The following is a 15,000-nucleotide window of genomic DNA, read 5'->3' on the forward strand; positions in this document are numbered from 1 at the left end:
AGTACCTACAGCTTCCACACGGTGTCTAGAGTCTTGTCATTTCCCTTCGAGTTTTTTCTTGGTCAAACACATACAGGACATCCGATCTCTCCGGTCTAGGACCGGATATTTTCGTTGAGTTTCTAGCCGGACATTTTTCCAGACGGACAGCTAATGATCTTTACATCGCCTCCTGATGAATTTTATCGCTTATTAACGTTTACTCATACCTAAAGTTGCATTACAAACGTATTTCAAGTGTTTTGTGAAAGTTTATCGTCGACTTTTTGAATTTTAAAAAATGACGTTACGTTTTGAAACAATGTTTTTTTCGTTTATCACACAGTCTACATATAACGATATCTAGGCTTTATATGGACCGATTTAATCGAAATAAAGACCCAAATAGTGTTTATGGGACATCTAGGAGTGCCAACAAAGAAGATGGTGAAAGGTAATGAATGTTTTCTATTTTATTGTGCGGTTTGTGTAACGCCGAAATGCTAATTATTTTGTTTACGCCCCTGTGGGTCTTTTGGGGTGTTGCATGCTATCAGATAATAGCTTCTCATGCTTTGCTGAAAAGCATTTTAAAAATCTGACTTGTTGCCTGGATTCACAACGAGTGTAGCTTTAATTCGATACCCTGCATGTGTATTTTAATGAACTTTTGAGTTTTAACTAATACTATTAGCATTTAGCGTAGCGCATTTGCATTTCCAGAGCTCTAGTTGGGACGCAAGCGTCCCGAGTAGAAGCAACAGGTTAACAGCCATGTTAGATCTTCATTCACATGACACTTCAACCTTCTATAACAGCCATGTTAGATCTTCATTCACATGACACTTCAACATTCTAGAACAGCCATGTTAGATCTTCATTCACATGACATTTCAACATTCTAGAACAGCCATGTTAGATCTTCATTCACATGACACTTCAACATTCTAGAACAGCCATGTTAGATCTTCATTCACATGACATTTCAACATTCTAGAACAGCCATGTTAGATCTTCATTCACATGACACTTCAACATTCTAGAACAGCCATGTTAGATCTTCATTCACATGACACTTCAACATTCTAGAACAGCCATGTTAGATCTTCATTCACATGACACTTCAACATTCTAGAACAGCCATGTTAGATCTTCATTCACATGACATTTCAACATTCTAGAACAGCCATGTTAGATCTTCATTCACATGACATTTCAACATTCTAGAACAGCCATGTTAGATCTTCATTCACATGACACTTCAACATTCTAGAACAGCCATGTTAGATCTTCATTCACATGACACTTCAACATTCTAGAACAGCCATGTTAGATCTTCATTCACATGACACTTCAACATTCTAGAACAGCCATGTTAGATCTTCATTCACATGACATTTCAACATTCTAGAACAGCCATGTTAGATCTTCATTCACATGACACTTCAACATTCTAGAACAGCCATGTTAGATCTTCATTCACATGACATTTCAACATTCTAGAACAGCCATGTTAGATCTTCATTCACATGACACTTCAACATTCTAGAACAGCCATGTTAGATCTTCATTCACATGACACTTCAACATTCTAGAACAGCCATGTTAGATCTTCATTCACATGACATTTCAACATTCTAGAACAGCCATGTTAGATCTTCATTCACATGACACTTCAACATTCTAGAACAGCCATGTTAGATCTTCATTCACATGACATTTCAACATTCTAGAACAGCCATGTTAGATCTTCATTCACATGACACTTCAACATTCTAGAACAGCCATGTTAGATCTTCATTCACATGACACTTCAACATTCTAGAACAGACATGTTAGCTCCTTAAGTTATAATGCCCAAGAAGCCAGTGTTTGGAGGATATATTGAACGCGGTTTTAACCAATCAGCATTCAGGATCAGACCCACCCGTTGTATAACCATTAATATAACATGGGAAATATTTAAATAATGCTATGTAACTGAACGTCTAAACATTCGAAATACTAAATCCCTTCTAGACAAGACCCTAAACACATGTCTCCGTGTGCACTACATAGGGAATGGGATGCCATTTGGTATGGATCCAATGTTTCACACTGGGCTGGAGGGGGTTGACTGGTACTGAACAAGACACACACCTCTTTCCCCTCCCATGCATTGTCTGGCAACACAGGATACACAATGCTTAGCCACATGTAATGATGCATTTGTTCTAATGTGTCCTCCTTCTCATCAAGAACATTGTCCCCTTCCAAGCTGTTTCTGACAACCAGCAGGAAGTCACTCAGCAATCAGCATCGTCATAATTCTGGCTTGGTTGGAAGAGGTTTTTAGCCTGATTTTCTTATGGGTTGAGAAAGGAGAGAGAGGGAAGAGGGAGAGAGAGAAGAGAGAGAGGGAGGGAAGAGAGAGAGAGAGAAGAGAGAGAGAGAGGGAAGAGAGAGAGAGAAGATAGAGAGGGAGGGAAGAGGGAGAGAGGGAAGAGAGAGAGAGAGAAGAGAGAGAGAGAGAAGAGAGAGAGGGAGGGAAGAGGGAGAGAGAGAAGAGAGAGAGAGAGGGAAGAGGGAGAGAGAGAAGAGAGAGAGAGAGGGAAGAGGGAGAGAGAGAAGAGAGAGAGAGAAGAGAGAGAGGGAGGGAAGAGGGAGAGAGGGAAGAGGGAGAGAGAGAAGAGAGAGAGAAGAGAGAGAGGGAGGGAAGAGGGAGAGAGGGAGAGAGGGAGAGAGAGAAGAGAGAGAGAAGAGAGAGAGGGAGGGAAGAGGGAGAGAGGGAGAGAGGGAGAGAGAGAAGAGAGAGAGAGAAAGAATGAAAGAGAGAGAACACTGAGATTAACTATTTCTGTTTGGTGATTTTTCCAAAACTCTAATCTCAGTCTATATGGAAATTAAGAAATGACGAAGAGGAGAAACAGAATTTCCAACAAAAAAATAAAGAATTTCAGCACAAGAAAAAAAAGTTTAGTGAAACATCTCCATTTTTCTGGTTTTAATTTGGCACATGGCACAATCAGCATGTATGCGTCTGGTATACATAAATAAATATTAAATATATTTATACATAAATATACATATAGAGCTCATACAAAGCCACCTGGAGCTTTCGATTGTTCAGCTTCATGATGTTATCGATGACGAAGACAGCACATACACAGAAATGACCTTCATACATGTTGGGGGTGCTTTCAGTTTGATATTAACAGTAGTACTAGTTACCTAGTGTAGTTACCTCTCTGTACTGCTAAACAGTAGTACTAGTTACCTAGTGTAGTTACCTCTCTGTACTGCTAAACAGTAGTACTAGTTACCTAGTGTAGTTACCTCTCTGCACTGCTAAACAGTAGTACTAGTTACCTAGTGTAGTTACCTCTCTGCATTGCTAAACAGTAGTACTAGTTACCTAGTGTAGTTACCTCTCTGAACTGCTAAACAGTAGTTCACTAGTAGAGTAGTTACATGGGATATTTCTCTGTAAAAGCCCTATACGTATGTGTATGTATGCCCATATTTATATATATATACATAGAGAAACACAAGAACACTGATGTAGTCTATTCAGTGCAAACAGGTCACTGTCTGCTTTTCAAGAGATTCTCTCCCTTTCTTATAAAGTCAATGGAATCATGTCAGTTAGTTCAGTTGAATCTTTAGCTATTTTTTAAATTTATCTTACACGTAAATAATAAATTTATTTTTGTCAACTTTAAGCAAAATTAGACATATATATTTTTAAATAAAAAAACCAAAAGTGCTATTTGGCAGTAAAGACGTACACCCAGAGACACAGCTGCAGCGTAAACAACAAGGGTGATTGAGAACCGAATGAACAAGATGAGAGAGAACTCCTACCCTCCACCCACTCCTATCCTGCCGCCACATACAACGCCCTACAAACACAAGAAACAGTTGTGTAAGCCCACACACACACACACACACACACACGTGTGTGCATGGATACGCTGGTGTGCAAACATACACGCTTGCACACACATGTGCAAACATATGCACACACGCACACACAACCATGTTTATATGCATACCGACACACAGGTGCGCTGAGCAGTGTGTGTGTGTAAAAGTACACACTTCGTGGAGAGAGATAAGATCAGATCGCTTAACAGATAAATTGGTTGCAAAATATGGACTTTTTTTCTCCTTTTCTTAACAAAACAATCACAGTAACATAGTTGTTATTTCTGTGGTGTCATCTGGGATGGCAGAGTCTATTCCAGACGAATCCTCTCTATGGGAGATTTTAAAAAAGATACCACCATCTGTGTGGCTGTAGTTGTTGTGTGGGTACGCAACAGAGAAGCTAGCTGCACCAAGATGCTTTTTCATTCTCTGCATCTTCAACACTGCAGTAGAGTTGATACTCTTGGTACCAGTTCAGTTCAGTTCATGATTCAGTCACTTGTGTCTTTTGAGTCAAAATATCACACACTCCACATGGAATAGTCTCTGGGAACAATAGAAATGAAGAATGATTAAAACAAATCTAAACAAGACAAGCTTTTGTAAGGCATTGAAACAAAACAAAATAAGCGACTCAAACGATGCTGATTTCCTGGTAGAGGCCTTTGTTTGAAGTCTGTTCTGTCTTCCTCAGGAGAGACAAAGACGCGAAAGACAAAGCACTTTTCTCTTGGTGTTATGAATTCAAGAAGAATGTGTTGATAATTTCCCTGTCAGTCTGCTTAAAAAGGCTTTTAAAATGATTATTAGAAAATAAAACATAGCACAAAGGACCCCTCCCTCCTCAGCCCCAACCCATCGAGGCAGGGAGGAATAGCAATTTGATTTTGGCAGCTCTGCACAACTTGACATCCACACAGAATGCAGTGAGCTCTCCTCTCCTCTCAGACACTCTCCGTCCTCTTCTTGGTAGTAAAAGTCTCGTTAAATCTCTTTACTTTTTAATCCCACTCACTTATTCCTGCCTTCTTTCCCCCCCCCCCCAAACCCTTTCCCTGTGATATTTATAAAAACAGAATCCTCTTCTCCTCCACTATCCCCCTCTCCTCCGTAAAGCTATACCCGGGTGGTGGAGTGGGAGTGGGGCAGGCCGGTGGAGTTGAACCCGGCTGTGAAAGTGTTGTAAGGGTGCAGGTTGGGCATCCCCACCAGAGAGTTTGGGATCATGGTGATGGTATTGGGGGTCATCAGAGGGATGTCGTCCGGTGACCTCCGCAGGGTCAGAGTGTAGTCGGGAAGCGAGGCCAGACGCAGCCCTCCGTCATTCCCCGGGTTCCCCACCCCCATCGCCTCACACTCGTGTTGCGTCTGGTTGATCTGCAGGGACATGATCTCCTCCTCGTTGGGACCCTGGTGGTGACCGACGTCGTTGGACGTAGCCTGGCCGTGGCGGGTCTGTGGGCTGGGTTGACCCCGGTGACCTGCCGAAGCCTCTCTCCGTTTATCCTTCCGGTAGTAAAGCGCTGCGAAGGCTAGAACGTTGAGGAAGAGCAGCGAGGCTCCCACGGCGATGGTGACGCTGAGCTCCGTAGAGTAGTCCCTAGGGTTCTCTATGACCAACGGCCCGGTCTCCTCGTCTCCGTTCCACGCCTCATTATCCTCGTTGTTGTAGGCCGGGGACATGGGGGGCCGCTTGGTGTTGAAGGGCCACGTCTTCTTGGTGGACAGGGAGTTCTGGGTCGTCTCGGATGGGGGGACCTTCAAATCAAACATATTACATGTAGAACGTATCCAGAGCGACATGTTACAGACAGTGCATTCAACTAAGTTAGGTAATACAACCATATCACCACATATCAAATCAAACATTTTATAATGTATATCTTATCCAGAGAGACTTCTTACAGTCAGTGTATTCAACTAAGTTAGGTAATACAACCATATCACCACATATCAAATCAAACTTAAATTGAAAGTGTATTTACAAATCACACCACACTTTCTAGGAAACCAATCAAATGAAAGAGAGGTGTGAGTTAAAGAGATGTAGCAGTACCTTGGTGGTGGTAGAGATGTAGTGGAACATGTCGTGGAGGTTATACAGGTGTGAGTTAAAGAGATGTAGCAGTACCTTGGTGGTGGTAGAGGTGTAGTGGAACATGTCGTGGAGGTTATACAGGTGTGAGTTAAAGACATGTAGCAGTACCTTGGTGGTGGTAGAGGTGTAGTGGAACATGTTGTGGAGGTTATACAGGTGTGAGTTAAAGAGATGTAGCAGTACCTTGGTGGTGGTAGAGGTGTAGTGGAACATGTTGTGGAGGTTATACAGGTGTGAGTTAAAGAGATGTAGCAGTACCTTGGTGGTGGTAGAGGTGTAGTGGAACATGTTGTGGAGGTTATACAGGTGTGAGTTAAAGACATGTAGCAGTACCTTGGTGGTGGTAGAGGTGTAGTGGAACATGTCGTGGAGGTTATACAGGTGGGGCACCAGGTGTTTCCAGAAGGCCACCTTGGTGGCTCGGTAGTGGTCCCTGACGCGGGGCTTCAGGCCGATATGGAGGTACAGCTGATCCTGGGGGTTGTACTTAGACCAGGCTACCTCCTCAAAGCGGTTAGCCTTGGTGTGGATGAACTTAGTGTCCTGAGGAACAGGCTTGTTGGGGTCCCTGAGGAGAGAGAGAGAGAGAATATCTGGTCTCTGTATTTAACCTGTAGAAGATTGTCTGTCACTTGTATTATTGACGTTTTGATACAGCCATTTTTACCCCGAGGATAAAGATGTTGACTAGCAAGAGAATAATCCACAATTTGTACACACTGTGTGTCTAAATACATTAAAAATCTGCCTTCTAGCCTTCTCTCCCTCAAGACAACAAGGAGCGGCATCCCTGTCTGTCTGTTACTCTCCCAGCCTCCCCACTGTTCCTCTTAACTCAGGTCTGGTGCACCATCCCATCAACAACCTTAAAAACCAGGATGTCTTCTCACCGCCGGAAGCTTTTCAAGTAAACAGACAGCCTACTGCAGGGTAGACAACAATGTCCCTGAGTATCACAGCCTACTGCAGGGTAGACAACAATGTCCCTGAGTATCACAGCCTACTGCAGGGTAGACAACAATGTCCCTGAGTATCACAGCCTACTGCAGGGTAGACAACAATGTCCCTGAGTATCACAGCCTACTGCAGGGTAGACAACAATGTCCCTGGGTATCACAGCCTACTGCAGGGTAGACAACAATGTCCCTGAGTATCACAGCCTACTGCAGGGCTCGGCAACAATGTCCCTGAGTATCACAGCCTACTGCAGGGTAGACAACAATGTCCCTGAGTATCACAGCCTACTGCAGGGCTCGGCAACCCTGTTCCCGGAGTGCTTCAGGTACACCTGACCAACTGAGCTAATTGATCAGTTCAGTGATTGCCTGAATTCAACACACCTGGTCTTCTTCCAGGTTGGTTGAATCAAAACATGACGTGGCTGTGACCCTTCCACGGTCACCTACCCCAGGCCTGCTGTATGAGAACGTCAACATACCCCTGGCCTGCTGTATGAGAACGTCAACATGCCCCTGGCCTGCTGTATGAGAACGTCAACATACCCCTGGCCTGCTGTATGAGAACGTCAACATGCCCCTGGCCTGCTGTATGAGAACGTCAACATGCCCCTGGCCTGCTGTATGAGAACGTCAACATGCCCCAGGCCTGCTGTATGAGAACGTCAACATGCCCCTGGCCTGCTATATGAGAACGTCAACATGCCCCTGGCCTGCTATATGAGAACGTCAACATGCCCCTGGCCTGCTGTATGAGAACGTCAACATGCCCCAGGCCTGCTGTATGAGAACGTCAACATGCCCCTGGCCTGCTGTATGAGAATGTCAACATGCCCCTGGCCTGCTGTATGAGAACGCCAACATGCCCCTGGCCTGCTGTATGAGAACGTCAACATGCCCCTGGCCTGCTGTATAAGAACGTCAACATGCCCCTGGCCTGCTGTATGAGAACGTCAACATGCCCCTGGCCTGCTGTATGAGAACGTCAACATGCCCCTGGCCTGCTGTATGAGAACGTCAAACATGCCCCTGGCCTGCTGTATGAGAACGTCAACATACCCCTGGCCTGCTGTATGAGAACGTCAACATGCCCCTGGCCTGCTGTATGAGAACGTCAACATGCCCCTGGCCTGCTGTATGAGAACGTCAACATGCCCCAGGCCTGCTGTATGAGAACGTCAACATGCCCCTGGCCTGCTATATGAGAACGTCAACATGCCCCTGGCCTGCTATATGAGAACGTCAACATGCCCCTGGCCTGCTGTATGAGAACGTCAACATGCCCCAGGCCTGCTGTATGAGAACGTCAACATGCCCCTGGCCTGCTGTATGAGAATGTCAACATGCCCCTGGCCTGCTGTATGAGAACGCCAACATGCCCCTGGCCTGCTGTATGAGAACGTCAACATGCCCCTGGCCTGCTGTATAAGAACGTCAACATGCCCCTGGCCTGCTGTATGAGAACGTCAACATGCCCCTGGCCTGCTGTATGAGAACTGGCCTCAACATGCCCCTGGCCTGCTGTATGAGAACGTCAACATGCCCCTGGCCTGCTGTATGAGAACGTCAACATGCCCCTGGCCTGCTGTATGAGAACGTCAACATGCCCCCCCTGGCCTGCTGTATGAGAACGCCAACATGCCCCTGGCCTGCTGTATGAGAACGTCAACATGCCCCTGGCCTGCTGTATGAGAACGTCAACATGCCCCTGGCCTGCTGTATGAGAACGTCAACATGCCCCTGGCCTGCTGTATGAGAACGTCAACATGCCCCTGGCCTGCTGTATGAGAACGTCAACATGCCCCAGGCCTGCTGTATGAGAACGTCAACATGCCCCTGGCCTGCTGTATGAGAACGTCAACATGCCCCAGGCCTGCTGTATGAGAACGTCAACATGCCCCTGGCCTGCTATATGAGAACGTCAACATGCCCCTGGCCTGCTATATGAGAACGTCAACATGCCCCTGGCCTGCTGTATGAGAACGTCAACATGCCCCAGGCCTGCTGTATGAGAACGTCAACATGCCCCTGGCCTGCTGTATGAGAACGTCAACATGCCCCTGGCCTGCTGTATGAGAACGCCAACATGCCCCTGGCCTGCTGTATGAGAACGTCAACATGCCCCTGGCCTGCTGTATAAGAACGTCAACATGCCCCTGGCCTGCTGTATGAGAACGCCAACATGCCCCTGGCCTGCTGTATGAGAACGTCAACATGCCCCTGGCCTGCTGTATAAGAACGTCAACATGCCCCTGGCCTGCTGTATGAGAACGTCAACATGCCCCTGGCCTGCTGTATGAGAACGTCAACATGCCCCTGGCCTGCTATATGAGAACGTCAACATACTTTAGCAGAGCTTCAGTAGGCACGGTGTTGTGTTTGATAACCCAACAGCAGATCTGCCTCCTCGGGTAATTACTTAGACATTAACATCCAGTGTCCTCATGTCAAATTGACCTTATTAATCAACACTAAAGCGACAGAGAGAGTATGCAGTCCTGCTACTGACCTGAAGAGGTCAGTGTTTCTCTTTTGAGAGGAGTGGAGGCTGGCTGACTGGCTGACTGATTGGCTCGCTCACTGTCTGTTAGCTAACCCCGGATGAGTACCAATTTCAATTACAGGAGCCTATTAATTTATTGAGTGTATTAACGTATGGCATTCCCCACAATCCCAGTTGTCCTTGTTGTCTGCTGGCTGTAGAATGTCGGGAGGGAGTGGCAGTTAGGAGAGTTCTGTGAGGGGTTCATTATGAGCTATCAAATCAGCTAGGTTCTGGCTGCAATAGAGAGACATGGGGACAAACAAACAAACACTCAACTGTAACCTTGAGAGTGCAAAGAGCGCAATTCATACAACTCTGTCTCTCTCTCTGTGTGTGTGTGTGTGTGTGTGTTCATATAGTGGAAAACCAAACCAAATAAACAACTTTAGGGGTGTATGAGAACCTAAGGAACTAAGAGACGTGTATTATCCCTGGATGTGGTTCTGAAGTCAGTGTACAGTACTTCATAGTATTGTAATATCCCTGGATGTGGTTCTGAAGTCAGTGTACAGTACTTCATAGTATTGTAATATCCCTGGATGTGGTTCTGAAGTCAGTGTACAGTACTTCATAGTATTGTAATATCCCTGGATGTGGTTCTGAAGTCAGTGTACAGTACTTCATAGTATTGTAATATCCCTGGATGTGGTTCTGAAGTCAGTGTACAGTACTTCATAGTATTGTAATATCCCTGGATGTGGTTCTGAAGTCAGTGTGTACTTCATAGTAGTACTTCAGTCAGTACAGTACTTTGTAATATCCCTGGATGTGGTTCTGAAGTCAGTGTACAGTACTTCATAGTATTGTAATATCCCTGGATGTGGTTCTGAAGTCAGTGTACAGTACTTCATAGTATTGTAATATCCCTGGATGTGGTTCTGAAGTCAGTGTACAGTACTTCATAGTATTGTAATATCCGACTAGCATCACCACCCTGGATGGTTCCGACCTTGAATATGTGGACATCTATAAGTACCTAGGTGTCTGGCTAGACTGCAAACTCTCCTTCCAGACTCACATCAAACATCTCCAATCGAAAATCAAATCAAGAGTCGGCTTTCTATTCCGCAACAAAGCCTCCTTCACTCACACGCCAAGCTTACCTAGTAAAACTGACTATCCTACCGATCCTCGATTTCGGCGATGTCATCTACAAAATGGCTTCCAACACTCTACTCAGCAAACTGGATGCAGTCTATCATAGTGCCATCCGTTTTGTCACCAAAGCACCTTATACCACCCACCACTGCGACTTGTATGCTCTAGTCGGCTGGCCCTCGCTACATATTCGTCGCCAGACCCACTGGCTCCAGGTCATCTACAAGTCCATGCTAGGTAAAGCTCCGCCTTATCTCAGTTCACTGGTCACGATGGCAACACCCATCCGTAGCACACGCTCCAGCAGGTGTATCTCACTGATCATCCCTAAAGCCAACACCTCATTTGGCCGCCTTTCGTTCCAGTACTCTGCTGCCTGTGACTGGAACGAACTGCAAAAATCGCTGAAGTTGGAGACTTTTATCTCCCTCACCAACTTCAAACATCAGCTATCCGAGCAGCTAACCGATCGCTGCAGCTGTACATAGTCTATTGGTAAATAGCCCACCCATTTTCACCTACCTCATTCCCATACTGTTTTTATACTGTTTTTTTTTAATTTGATTTATTTATTTACTTTTCTGCTCTTTTGCACACCAATATCTCTACCTGTACATGACCATCTGATCATTTATCACCCCAGTGTTAATCTGCAAAATTGTATTATTCACCTACCTCCTCATGCCTTTTGCACACATTGTATATAGACTGCCCATTTTTTTTTCTACTGTGTTATTGACTTGTTAATTGTTTACTCCATGTGTAACTCTGTCTTGTCTGTTCACACTGCTATGCTTTATCTTGGCCAGGTCGCAGTTGCAAATGATAACTTGTTCTCAACTAGCCTACCTGGTTAAATAAAGGTGAAATAAAAATAAATAAATAAAAATCTCTGGATGTGGTTCTGAAATATGTGTACAGTCCTTCATAGTATTGTAATATCCCTGGATGTGGTTCTGAAGTCAGTGTACAGTACTTCATAGTATTGTAATATCCCTGGATGTGGTTCTGAAGTCAGTGTACAGTACTTCATAGTATTGTAATATCCCTGGATGTGGTTCTGAAGTCAGTCGCCTCCAGGAATCCAACTTAGTTTGGTATTTGGGGATGTTGTTATATTGTTTTTACGGCACTGTGTGGCGGTTAGCAGTTGAAAAAGCTACAAGCACAAAAACCCACAGAATTAAAGCCACAGCAGAATAATTCACACTCTCTATCTCTCCTCCTTACCCCCCTCCCCCCACTCCCCTTTATTTTTCTGCTGTCACGTTTCCTTTTCCAGGTCAGTGCTTCTGGGAGAATGAGAGAGGAGGAGAGTGAGAGAGAGAGAGAGAGAGAGAGAGAGAGAGACAGAGAGAGAGAGAGAGAGAGAGAGAGAGAGAGAGAGAGAGAGAGTGAGAGAGAGAGAGAGAGAGAGAGAGAGAGACAGAGAGACAGAGAGAGAGAGAGAGAGAGAGAGAGAGAGAGAGAGAGAGAGAGAGACAGAGAGAGAGAGAGAGAGAGAGAGAGAGAGAGAGAGAGAGAGAGGCAAATTGAGATGGCTGGAGCCAAACCCCCTGGTGTAGCCTGGTGTCAGCGAAGCAGCCCTAAATAACCTATTTCATTAGGTGACTAATGATCCCTGATGGATATTGACAGGCTGACTATGATGACTTTGTATCTGAATATCAGTAATTAGGTTTCAGAGCAGCGCCTGGCTGGGCAATGGAGGTAAGGTCATATTGATCTCCCCAGTCAGAGTGGAGGCTACATGACAGAGAACTGAAAAGAACAGGGTGTCAATGGAGAATAGCCTGACATCCCTCCCCCTCTCCCCCTCTCTCCCTTTCTGTGTATTCTCTCTCTCTCTGTTTATTCTCTCTCTCTCTCTACCTCTCTCTCTCCCTCTCTCTCTCTGTTTATTCTCTCTCTCTCCCTCTCTCCCTTTCTGTTTATTCTCTCTCTCTCTGTGTATTCTCTCTCTCTCTCTACCTCTCTCTCTCCCTCTCTCTCTCTGTTTATTCTCTCTCTCCCTCTCTCCTTTCTCTCCTCTTCTGTTTTCTCTCTCTCTCTCTCTCTCTCTCTCTCTCTCTCTCTCTCTCTCTCTCTCTCTCTCTCTCTCTCTCTCTCTCTCTCTCCTACCTCTCTCTCTCCCTCTCCCTTTCTGTTTATTCTCTCTCTCTCTGTGTATTCTCTCTCTCTCTGTTTATTCTCTCTCTCCCTCTCTCTTTCTGTTTATTCTCTCTCTCTCTTGTTTATCTCTCTCTCTCTCTCTTTCTGTTTTATTCTCTCTTCTGTTTATTCTCTCTCTCTCTCTCTCTTTATTCTCTCTCTCTTTCTGTTTATTCTCTCTCTCTGTTTATTCTCTCTCTCTCTCTCTCTCTCTCCTTTCTGTTTATTCTCTCTCTCTCTGTTTATTCTCTCTCTCTCCCTCTCTCTCTCTCTCTTTCTGTTTATTCTCTCTCTCTCTCTCTTCTCTGTTTATTCTCTCTCTCTCTGTTTATTCTCTCTCTCTCTGTTTATTCTCTCTCTCTCTCCCTCTCTCTCTCTGTTTATTCTCTCTCTCTCTGTTTATTCTCTCTCTCTCTGTTTATTCTCTCTCTCTCTGTTTATTCTCTCTCTCTCTCTGTTTATTCTCTCTCTCTCTCCCTCTCTCTCTCTCTGTTTATTCTCTCTCTCTCCCTCTCTCTCTCTCTCTCTCTCTCTGTTTATTCTCTCTCTCTCTCTCTCTCTGTTTATTCTCTCTCTCTCTGTTTATTGTCTCTCTCTCTGTTTATTCTCTCTCTCTCTGTTTATTCTCTCTCTCTGTTTATTCTCTCTCTCTCCCTCTCTCTCTCTCCCTCTCTCTCTTTCTGTTTATTCTCTCTCTCTCTGTTTATTCTCTCTCTTTCTGTTTATTCTCTCTCTCTCTGTGTATTCTCTCTCTCTCTGTCTATTCTCTCTCTCTTCTCTCTCTCTCTCTCTCTCTCTCTCTCTCTCTCCGTCTCTCTCTCTCTGTTTATTCTCTCTATCTCTCTGTTTATTCTCTCTCTCTCTCCCTCTCTCTCTCTCTGTTTATTGTCTCTCTCTCTCTGTTTATTCTCTCTCTCTCTGTTTATTCTCTCTCTCTCTGTTTATTCTCTCTCTCTCTGTTTATTGTCTCTCTCTCTCTGTTTATTGTCTCTCTCTCTGTTTATTCTCTCTCTCTCTGTTTATTGTCTCTCTCTCTGTTTATTGTCTCTCTCTCTGTTTATTCTCTCTCTCTCTGTTTATTCTCTCTCTCTCTCTGTTTATTGTCTCTCTCTCTGTTTATTCTCTCTCTCTCTGTTTATTCTCTCTCTCTGTTTATTCTCTCTCTCTCCCTCTCTCTCTCTCTCCCTCTCTCTCTTTCTGTTTATTCTCTCTCTCTTTCTGTTTATTCTCTCTCTCTCTGTTTATTCTCTCTCTCTCTGTCTATTCTCTCTCTCTCTCTCTCTCTCTCTCTCTCTCTCTCTCTCTCCGTCTCTCTCTCTCTGTTTATTCTCTCTCTCTCTGTTTATTCTCTCTCTTTCTGTTTATTCTCTCTCTCTCTGTGTATTCTCTCTCTCTCTCTCTCTCTCTCTCTCTCTTATCTCTCTCTCTCTCTCTTTCTGTTTATTCTCTCTCTCTCCTCTCTCTCTCTCTCTCCCCTCTCTCTCTTCTGTTTATTCTCTCTCTCTCTGTTTATTCTCTCTCTCTGTTTATTCTCTCTCTTTCTGTTTATTCTCTCTCTCTCTCTCTCTCTCTGTTCTCTCTCTCTCTCTCTGTTTATTCTCTCTCTCCTCTCTCTCTCTCTCTCTCTCTCTTTCTGTTTATTCTCTCTCTCTCCCCTCTCTCTCTTTCTGTTTATTCTCTCTCTCTCTCCCTCTCTCTCTCTCTGTTTATTCTCTCTCTCTCTGTTTATTCTCTCTCTTTCTGTTTATTCTCTCTCTTTCTGTTTATTCTCTCTCTCTCCCTCTCTCTCTCTCTCCCTCTCTCTCTCTCTGTTTACTCTCTCTCTCTCTGTTTATTCTCTCTCTCTCTGTTTATTCTCTCTCTTTCTGTTTATTCTCTCTCTTTCTGTTTATTCTCTCTCTCTCCCTCTCTCTCTCTCTATCCCTCTCTCTCTCTCTGTTTATTCTCTCTCTCTCTGTTTATTCTCTCTCTTTCTGTTTATTCTCTCTCTCTCTGTTTATTCTCTCTCTCTCTGTTTATTCTCTCTCTCTCTGTTTATTCTCTCTCTCTCTGTTTATTCTCTCTCTTTCTGTTTATTCTCTCTCTCTCTCCCTCTCTCCCTCTCTGTTTATTCTTTCTCTCTCTGTTTATTCTCTCTCTTTCTGTTTATTCTCTCTCTCTCTAAATATGGGTTGTATTTACAATGGTGTTTGTTCTTCACTGGTTGCCCTTTTCTCGTGGCAACAGGTCACAAATCTTGCTGCTGTGATGGCACACTGTGGAAT

The 15,000-nt window shown here is 44.5% G+C and overlaps 1 protein-coding gene across 1 annotated transcript in view; it reads right to left on the minus strand.

Moving 5' to 3' along the window:
• Positions 1-4,949: 4,949 nt before the first annotated feature.
• Positions 4,950-15,000, minus strand: part of LOC115130985 (neuroligin-3-like) — a 329,210-nt gene continuing 319,159 nt past the window's right edge. The window contains exons 6-7 of the mRNA XM_065019921.1: positions 6,320-6,554; positions 4,950-5,646 (exon numbers count right to left, since the gene is read on the minus strand). Of these exons, the coding sequence (XP_064875993.1) occupies positions 5,005-5,646; positions 6,320-6,554 (877 nt within the window). The 3' untranslated portion in view covers positions 4,950-5,004. The remainder of the gene's footprint in view (positions 5,647-6,319; positions 6,555-15,000) is intronic.

The sequence above is a fragment of the Oncorhynchus nerka genome, linkage group LG6, assembly GCF_034236695.1.
Source record: "Oncorhynchus nerka isolate Pitt River linkage group LG6, Oner_Uvic_2.0, whole genome shotgun sequence".
NCBI lineage: Eukaryota > Metazoa > Chordata > Actinopteri > Salmoniformes > Salmonidae > Oncorhynchus > Oncorhynchus nerka.